At 54.1% G+C, this 9701-nt stretch overlaps 2 protein-coding genes across 2 annotated transcripts in view; both read left to right on the top strand.

The window, feature by feature from the left end:
• The window catches only part of LOC113210290 (zinc finger protein 62 homolog), a 9301-nt gene extending 7226 nt beyond the window's left edge, over positions 1–2075 (top strand). The window contains exons 4-6 of the mRNA XM_026428202.2: positions 223–361; positions 438–617; positions 698–2075. Of these exons, the coding sequence (XP_026283987.1) occupies positions 223–361; positions 438–617; positions 698–1918 (1540 nt within the window). The 3' untranslated portion in view covers positions 1919–2075. The remainder of the gene's footprint in view (positions 1–222; positions 362–437; positions 618–697) is intronic.
• Positions 2076–5279: 3204 nt separating this feature from the next.
• LOC113210297 (mucin-17) overlaps positions 5280–9701 on the top strand; it is a 16981-nt gene continuing 12559 nt past the window's right edge. The window contains exon 1 of the mRNA XM_052269881.1: positions 5280–5673. Coding sequence (XP_052125841.1) covers positions 5655–5673 — 19 coding nt within the window. The 5' untranslated portion in view covers positions 5280–5654. The remainder of the gene's footprint in view (positions 5674–9701) is intronic.

Raw genomic sequence — 9701 nt, 5'->3', positions numbered from 1 at the left:
GGATTAAAATAAAATTTGCTAATTATCTTATCTGGATGTTATCTGTCTGTTTGCACCTCACATCTCTTATCCATTAAAAAGCATCAAACAATTTCATCTCTCAATGCCCTATCTTGAGCAAGCTCATCCTGTTGCATTTGAATTTTTTTTTAAAACTCAGTTTTTGCAAAGTTCTTATTTTTGTCTTTTCCATTAAAAAATAAAATTTATTTCTCACAACAGAAATGAAGAAGAGAGACTTTTATCGAGTCCTGTTTCTATCATTGTTGAGGACCTGGAAAATGATACTATTACTGACAACTTTGACGAAACAGTGCAAGTGGACCATTCTGAAATTCTGCCTGGAAGTCCAAGAAAAAAGGTAAATGACTTAAAGATTTGTGTTTGGTATATCCATGTGCTTTCATTAATTTTTGTTTTAAAATATCTTTTAACAGCTTGTATATCTGATTAAAAATGCTGGTAATATGCCAGTCCAAACAGTTCTCTCTGCTGTTTTGGGAAATCAAGAATCAAATTCCTCTAGGGGTAAAAGTTTGCTAGCGCCTCTAAGAAAAACTCCTACAGGAAAGACGCAGAATAGCAAACACCCCCCAGATAATAAATTGAGTCAAAAGGTTGGTCAGATTGATGTTTTCGTGATGTACTAGGTATATTGAAAGTTGCAGTGAATGTCTTAATGATTGAAAAATTTCAGGTGGTGATCAAAGGAAGTGATGGTAAGGAGAATATGATTCTTTTGGATGTTCCTGTGCCTCTTAACATGGTTGCTACTGAAATTCAAGAAAACTCTGAAGATGTGGATGATCCTACCTGGGCTCCACCTAGCTCTGAAAATACCTCTAAAAGAAAATCTTCATGGTCTAAGCTGAAAAGAGCGAGGACGGCTGTGAGAAATAGCATGAAAATATTGCGCCTTCCTAAACCCCGAAATAAGAGGGAATCTAGGGCAGAGCGACCATTAAGGACACCTGTTCGGAAGCAAGCACCCATTTCCAAAGATGATCCAAACTATGCCATAATGATGGAGAAATTTGCAAAACCAGTATCTATATCAACCTTAAAACGACATGGACTGTATCAACCAAAACCAAATGGCTATAAAATTAATGCGCCATACAAAAAAGATGTAGCTCCTTACATTGAGAAAGTGTCTGACACTGAATTTAAGTGCAAAATTTGCCTTTCTGCTAAATTTAGATGGAATTATAAGGCTGAAATTCACATTTTAGAACATTTAGATTGGAGACCTTTTGAATGTGATGTTTGTGGAAGGTCATTCACTCAAAACCAGTACTTAACAAAACATAAAAGACTGCATTTTCCTGATGATACCAATTTCATGTGTGAAGTGTGTGGGAAGGGTTTCCAGCGGCGCTATTATTTGACATATCATATGGATGAACATTTTGACAGAACGTACAGTTGTGAAGATTGTGGTAGAAAATTTACACGACGTCAAAAGCATGATGAGCATGTTAGGTATCACCACAAATGCCACTATTCTATTTGTGACATCTGTGGCCAAACATTGCGGACCACTGCTCTCTCAAGGCACCGGAAACAGCACGGAGAAAAGAGCCAGGGAAGGAAAAAGAGAGAGAGCGCAGCCAGCTCTGGAACTTCTCAATCTACTTGGCTCGCTTGTGGTGTATGTGGTCGTGCTTTTCGCTCTCTGCGGGAAAGAGATGACCATGAAGCAGAACATAACAACCCCCTGCTTCCGTTCCAATGTGAACAATGTGTTGTGTATTTTAAGTCAAAACGTACTCTTAACAATCACATTATGCACACCCATAGTCAGATTGGTGAAGAAGAATGTGAGGTTGCTACTCAAGAAGAGGAGTGTGATGATGCCTCTCAAGTGCTTGACGAACTTTCTTCAACCATTGTTGTGAGCATCCCTGGTGAAATTTAGTCTTGAGAACCTTTTCCTTATAAAATGACTTTTTTAGTGCAATATTATTTATTCAAAAGTGATTGTGTAGAATCTGTTGTCATATTTTTCTGTATAAATCTTTAGTTTATAGTTTCAACATGTACAGTATGTTAAATAAATATGATTATCTATTTAAGTGTCATGGTAGTTAGTTATGCACTTCCGTCAAGACCAGAGGTTTCAGAGACGCGGCCCACCGGCCACTCTGGCCTGGTGCGAGAGAGACGGAGCTAGTGCGGAATGCGTGAGTGCGAGCGAGAGGTCCCACCCTCGCGGTCCCACCCTCGCGGCCCGCGCGTCGTCTGCGAGACCCCTGGTCAAGACTGTACCAACCGTTCCACCACGTATTTACTGGTGCGTGCTGATTGCGTACTTGCCTGAGACTTGAGCCGTAAGTTTGCCGTAGTTAGAGACCATCTTGTAGGGAAACCCGCACGCGCGTGAGCTTACAACTGCGAATCCAGTCAGGGGAAATCAACGAGCGAGGGGTTTGCCTACCTCACATCTCTCAGGCGCTGTTTATGGCGAGACGTAGCTATTTAAAGGAAATGAGTCCACTAAGATCAGGGATGGAAGTAAGAATTATACATCATACTAAAGGAAGGCTCGGGATTTTCAGGTTTCATTCATTTACATATAGTGATTGACAGTAATACCGCAGTGTGCGAAAGAAAGTACTGCTATGAGCTTCCCGTGTGTCTGAAAGGTTTTAATCGATCGCTTACGCATGGAATGGAACCCCCTTGGAGTCAGCTGATAGTTATCTATTGGCCTAAAAATACTGCAGTCGGGGCGCTTCAGTGTGCAGAAAGTGAGAGATCAGAGTGAACTTGTGAATTTCCCCTAGGATTTCGATTCCGGCAATCCGCGCACCAATCGAGCAAATCAATTCATTCTTCGTGGTGTGAGTTCTTTTGCAGCAAGGGGTAGAAGGAGGAGGATGAACGAGGAAAATTGCGTTGCACCATAAAGAGGGTGCTACCCGGCATGATATATACCAGGTGGCTGATTCACGCCGCGCACGTCTGTAGTTATTCTGTACCGCATGCACGAGTGCGGGCGGGTTGCCTACTCGCTCGGCTCCTAAGGCGCCGTGGACAGGGGCGATAGGCAAGCCCGCCCGCACTCGTGCATACGGTACAGTATACCTACAGAAGTGCGCGGCGTGAATCAGCCACCTGGTACATAATCAGAGGGAGGAGTGGGAGGTAAAGGGCCATCAGTCGTCTGCAATTGCGATTCCTGCTAACATGCCCCCCCCCCCCACCACCACGATTCCTCGACGCGCGTAAGAGCCTCCCGTTAAAACAGGCAGCCGGTACTGTGCTGTACCGAGCGGGACTCCGGCAGGTAGTGACCGGACTTCACAGGCCCCGCCACGCACCGGCCCGACCAGGCTCTAGGCCAGCCGCGGCGCAACGTGCATTGCAAAAACCTGTACTGCCCTGCGGCCCGCGCGCCGCGGCGGCTAGTCCCGTGGCTACGGATGCTGCCTCTGAAATCGAAGTGACCATCGGTCCAGTATTGAGAACTTGCTGTAGATGCACGCCACCTGGAGGAAGACATCAGTAGGGAAGTCCCAGGTCCCAGGGTAGGGGGATCCGCCCACCAACACGAGCGCACAAGCGGCTACGTCGTCAAACTCGCCGCCCCGCCGGGGTTGTCAGTGTCGCCCGACGGGCGCCATCCCCTTGCAACCTTTGCTTTCACGACGATCCAACAATCTCTGCACCGATACCGCTCCGTGTCTTTTACGATCGTAAATTAGTTCCCGAGTCAGGTCCGAACAAAGCCAGCGAGCATAAAGCGGACCAGATAAGTCAACCGTGTCGGCCGATCCGAGGACGGATGCGACCCTGGTGGAATCTGAGGGGGCCGGCCGGGCCGGCACGGCAGGAGGGCAGGGGCGAGGCGGGGGGCCACCGTGCTACCGTTACGTACAGTTTTATGCGTTTGTAACGATGCCATACGTTGCCCGAGGCCTTGTCTCTGGACGCGAGCCCGGGAAGAGGACACGGCAGAGCGTCCGACGATGATCTCCGTCGTGGACTACTCCGTGGACTTGAGCGTGGCCTCCCCTCCGGACAGCTTGACGGCGCCAACAAGGCCGCGGCGCTGCCCGCTGGCCATTCCCTCTCGCGTACCGGCGCGCCGCGGCGGGGACACATCCCTGTTTCCGGTCCATCCGTCTCCATGAGCGGTGGTTGCATCATCAGATTTGGCCCGGCATCGGTTGCTGCGGGGGTCGGGGGGCTGAGGGGTGAGCTCCGGCGGCGAGAGTCGTGGTGATGCCCCCGGCGATAGTAAGCGAGCAGCGAGCACAGCCTGAGCTAGATACGCCCCGACCCGGCGGCGCTTGCAATGAAGCTGTTCAGAATGGAATGCCTGTCAGGGTGGATGCATCGCCTTCTTCGACTCCCCTCCCCCCCTCCACAATGTAAGAAGATTCGGCAAAAAATATCCAAGTATACTACGCCTGGTGGCTGATTGTCACCGCCCACGTTCACCTGGTTAGACTGTACCGTATGGCACGCGTGCGTGCGGGCTGCCTATTCTCGAGGCGGCGAGGCGCCGTGGTCAGAGACGATAGGCAAAGCCGGTACAGCCCAACTATGAAGGCCGGCGGGGCTAATGAGCGACCTGGTGTCGGCGCCACCGTTGCAAACGCCCTACGGCTCCCTCCGGACTGGAGGACGTCCCCTCCTTGATCTGGCAGTTGTTGGAGCCTTATTGAGCGTCCGAAAAAAACAAACAACAACATCCCATTGGTACTGAGAACCGTCGGGCTGCGGACGCTGGAATCCAGCTTTTTCGAAGTCCCAGTGAGCGGCTGCGCCCGAGCAGCGCCAGCTCTGGCGGCGGTGGTTGTGGTGTCGGTAATGAATGCACTTTGGTAGGCAGGAGGCGGGGCGGCGCGGGGGCCCCGGGCCGGCTCCACGTCGAGGTCCCGCGCGCGGTCCTTTGGGGGCCCGCGCCGAGCCAGCGCGCCCCGCCACGCCACGCCGCGCCTCCTAAAGCCCCTGGCCAATTTGCTCCCGCCGCACCGCACCTGTCCCCCCCGGCCCCCGCACGGCAGAACGTCAACACGGTGAGCGCCGGTGGCCCGGCGCGGCGCTAGACGGCGGTAGGCCCGTCCCGGTGCCTTGGTGTGCCGTGCCCTGCTGGGCCGCGTCGGGCCGCCGGGGCACCGGTCTATGACCTCACCAAGATGAGCGGAGCCACCCGCGGGCCGGGGGCGAGGAGGGGGGAGTTGGGCCCCCGCGGCCCGGCCCACCGCCCTGGCGGCGCACCGTGCGCGGCCGCGGCGAGCAGAGCCGGGCCCGGCAGTGCCGCACTCCAGGCCCTTCCCTTCACTGCGCTGTCAGACGCGAGCCGAGCGCCGGCCGAAACACACAACACACTCGGGGCAGCAGGTGCAACGGACCGCGCTCAGCTCCTCGCGCAGCCCAACCGAGCCGAACAGCGCGTCGCGAACGATCGACGGCCACCTCCACCGCCACAGACGATTCGCGTTGGGACGACGCCGACGACGCCCCTGCTGCTGCTATACCGGACCACCCCGACTGCTACCGGCAACTAGCTCTCGTTGTCGTGCTGCTGGTGCCAGGCGCCAGCTCGTCGTCGGCCCGCGGAGGGGCAGTGTGAATGTGCAGCGAGTGACGCGGACGGCGCGCTCAGGGGCAGGGGACCCCTCGGGGCCTCGACCACGGTGAAGATGGGCTCCCCGTCGGCAGGTAAGGAAACCCATCTGCGAATGGCCGCGATCCCGGCGTCGTCGGCGCCGCGCTACCAATTCGTGTTTGCCATCTCAATATACCCGGGTGGCGGGGTCCCCGCAGGACTGCAACGGCAACTCGGCGCAACTTTGTGTTTGTGGTCGAGGAGGAAAACTGCTGGATCATTTGCTTGGCCCGGGCTCGGAGCGCCGCGGCCCTTGCCCTTCGGCCCGCAGCCCTGGCCGGTCACCGGCCGGTGCCAGTGCGCACTTCCAGACCCACCCGACTGACTCCCGGAGCTCCCGGAGCTCCCGGACCACGACAAAAGGGTGTCATGGCGCCGAGCGTCCCTCACAACAATGCAGCGAGTAAATTGTCCCTCTTAATCCAGCGGGAGTCAGGGCAGGAGGGGGGCGGGGAGGGCCCAAGTGAAGAGGTCCTGGATGGGCATTCAGCCAGGCAGGCGAGGGCACCGAAGGGCACCCAAGCAGAGACTGCCAGCGGCGAATGGCGTGTAAATGCAGAGTTAGAGTCATCCGATGAAGGTGACGTTCAGCCTCTCGTCCGTGCGCCGGGCGTGTCCGGTGGAGCGCGGCACGGCGGTGTTAGACCTTCCCTCCACCGTCCGTGGGTCCATCGGTGAGCGCTTTGCCCCTAAAGTACGGCATAACGGCAGAATATAGGAGAGAATGGGTAGCACTATGGTATGCCAGCAGATATATTTTGATGTGTCTCTGGGCGAAGGTTTTCTTTTCATTTCGAATAATTTCGGGGAAAATTGAAAACTGCTGCCAGTTATCTTTTCTTGTGGAGAATAGACTATATAGTCTTCCGAGTTAGGAGAAAAGGGCAGAGAGGAGAGCCAGGGAGAGGGGGGGGGGGCGTAGTTACTGGGGAGGGCAGGCCAGACCACTCGTCGTGCACCTTGACAATTGATGTTCTTTCTTTTCAACTTTTTACTCCTCTTCAGAAAGGGGAATGACAGGTCATTTTCGCATTAGTGCGATTAAAACTCGCCTGTCTGTCTGCCCGGCCGTCGGCCGAGCATTCCACGACGGAATGAGGCTCGTCCTCAACCACTCTCTCGCTTCGCACCCGTGCGCTTAAGCCCCTCGCAGCCTGCGCCTGACCTGACATTTTCAAACAATCTGCGAGGTGGTTCCCCGGAACAGAGCATTGTAAAGCGCGGGTATGAGGAGATTACAGTTCCGCATCAGGCGTTGGAGCGGAAGGATTTGTGCATCCTGGTCGCGTGTGCACGAGAAGGGCACTTCCGAACAGCTTGTAAGTGTCTTAACAGAGTATTAAAAAATATAACAGTTGTTATAACACCCGTTTGTGCGCACGCTACCAGTCGCACGCACTGCTCCTCGTACAGCTGTTCTGCGCGCGCCGTGTCCGCGTCCCTCAACACCTTGGTGACTCGGAGGCGCGGGCGCCGGCGCGGGCCCCGCGGTGGTTCCCGACGAGACGGTAGCCGTTATGTTTGGGGATACAGAGCGGCGCGGCCCTGACCCTGTGCTGCTCGGCGGAGGGTGCGCACCTACCTTTCTCTCTCTCTCTCTTCCTCCCTCTCGGCCGCGCGTCCTCTTTCACTCCTGCCTCACTCACTCTCCCGCGTTCTCGTTCATCAACCTGTCTCATACCTCTCCCATTCTTCCGTCAGTCCCGTTCATTGAGGTCCTCTCACTTCAGCGCCTCCCCCCGCCCCCCTCTCTCCTCAGACATACACACACATGGTATTCCTTGTATACGGAGTCAGTTTGCGCAGAGCGGTACATCTTACCAGTAATATACATACCTGTGCACGTCGAAACAGCAATACTGTATGTGATTTTACCTCTACTCTCACCCATAAACCAAAACTTATTAGAAATTTTGGACGCCTTTTGAAAAACAATAAACGCTCTGCTCCGAGAGACTATGAGGATTTTCCCCTCAAAAAAACGCTCGTTTTGGCGAACTTTATACTCTTCCCCCCCCCTCCCCCTCCTCAACACCTTCCCCGATGATGAGTCTGCGAAAGATTTGAGCGAGCAGTCGCCAGCCTCGTCGCCAGCGAATTATATATTATTGCGTCCTGTAATCCTGCCGGAGGGCCCGGAGTGCGGAGGAATGTATTAATTGCAGCACGAGGTAGACTTGGGGGAGGGGGCCCCTCGGGGGGAGTCAAGTGCACGGCTAATAAGCGGACCATTACAAGACTAGCGGCACGAAGCGACTCAAAGAGTCAAGGCCTGGCTATCCTAGAGCAGGCAACCGACTGCTTGCACCCTAAATGTACTTTACACGACTTTACATTTTTGTTGTCAAATGTCAAAATGTCATATTACGTACGGGCGCCCCGTGCACGAGAGTTCGTGCGGCGTGAGTTAGGATTATTATCTTTTCAACCACTTCGAATCCCGGCTCGGAGTTTAACACGGAAGAAGTCTCTTTAGGGTGGTGGTAGTACTCATGCATGTCGGCATGCCGAAACCAAAGATGGAAACCTATCGTTTGTTGCACCCTGCCAGGGGACGTGCGCACATGTTTGTCTGACGTCCTCCTGTTTGCGACATGAAGTTCTCACTTTAACGGGCTCGCAGTAAAGCAGGGCTGGGGGCTGGCCGTGCCGTCCGCCTGGCGCCTTCAGGGCGCCGTCAAAGTTAAAGATCGCCACTAGCCGTCCATTTGCGGCCACTCCGGCACTCCAGCCGAGCTGAGCTGCCGAGGAGGAGTTGGGATTTCTCATGATCGCCGCCACCGGCTGCAGCGCCACCTATTGGCAAATAAACTTTCCGCTCGGTGCAAAAAGGTGAACCAGCAAGTGAAGACTGCTACTGTCATCGGAGCAGAGACGTGCAGGTCAACCAACCTGGGACTGTCGTGGGGGAAGGGGGGAAGAGGGAGAATCCAGTTCATGGAGATGGCGCAAGTCTTATGCTCTTCTGTCTCTCAATCTCTCTCAGTCCCTCTGTGTCTCTCTTTCTCGCTCGCACGCACCACTTTTGGTGTTGCTGTGTTACTTACTGTCCTCGTCCCTTGTTCTCGTTTTGGCACGTCGAAGATAAAGTCGGTCCAAAACGTCACGTCAACATAATTTCCTCGCGGCCGCTCTGCGGCTGCGGTTGACGGGTTGACCTTTAGTGGGCGGTTGCCGCGCGAGCCCGTTAACCTGGCATCGTATGTATCTTGAAGGCGGTGGTGGTTGATGACTCTCAAACTTGACCTCTTGCTTGACGTGGTCCCGGTCGGTGGCAGGGTCCTCGATAGTGGCGAGAGCCCCTGATGGTCGAGGAGGACCTCTTGCCTGCACCATAGAGCCAGATCAAAACCTTAAAAACCTCCCTTTTATATCTACAAAAGTCCCGGTGTTCTTCTTTTACGATGGAATCGGTTCGACTTCCATCGTAAGCGTTATTAAATGTGAGGCAATACAGGCAGCAAAGTGCCTATTCCCCTCCCCTCCCCCTGCCTGTCCCCTGGCGCGCGCTCTACGGTACACCGAGTACCCCGGCCTGGCCGGCGTGCACAGCCGCGCCCGAGTAGACTTGACTTCCAGACGACAAAGTTCCGTTGGCCTGTCTGCCAGACTGATTCAGGCAGGCTTGAAGGAGCCGGCCGAGGCAGGTGGTTCTCGCGGAGCAGCTATTGCTTTTTATAAAATGACATTTATTGTGTCATGATGGAGCAGCCCAGAAAGCCCCTCTTCTTCTCATTGTGGAGGTCTTGGCTGGGCTGCGAGCCCGCGATCGCCGACACCAACCGGGGCCATCGGCAAGGGTTTGTGCGACGCCAGCCAGGACTTCAATGGACTTGACCCGCTTGCCTTGAGGGCTGAGAGAGAGGGGGCAAGGTGATAGTACGAATCCTCCTCGGGTGTGCGACAGAGTCAGTCGCACCCCCGGGTCAGCCGCACTGAGTGTTCGTGCCGGTCGAGCAAAAGCATCTTCAGGGGGCGGGACCGCTGCACGCAAACTATGCGCAAACTCGATCTGGCAGAAAATGGCTTCTTTCATTCGAAATAATTATACATGTATATTGTGCACAATAATACAATTTTA

This window comes from Frankliniella occidentalis, unplaced genomic scaffold (genome assembly GCF_000697945.3).
Source record: "Frankliniella occidentalis isolate FOCC.00 unplaced genomic scaffold, Focc_3.1 Scaffold105, whole genome shotgun sequence".
Taxonomy (NCBI): Eukaryota; Metazoa; Arthropoda; class Insecta; order Thysanoptera; family Thripidae; genus Frankliniella; species Frankliniella occidentalis.
Note: the sequence above shows the minus strand (reverse complement) of the source record. Positions and strands in the feature narration are given on the sequence as shown.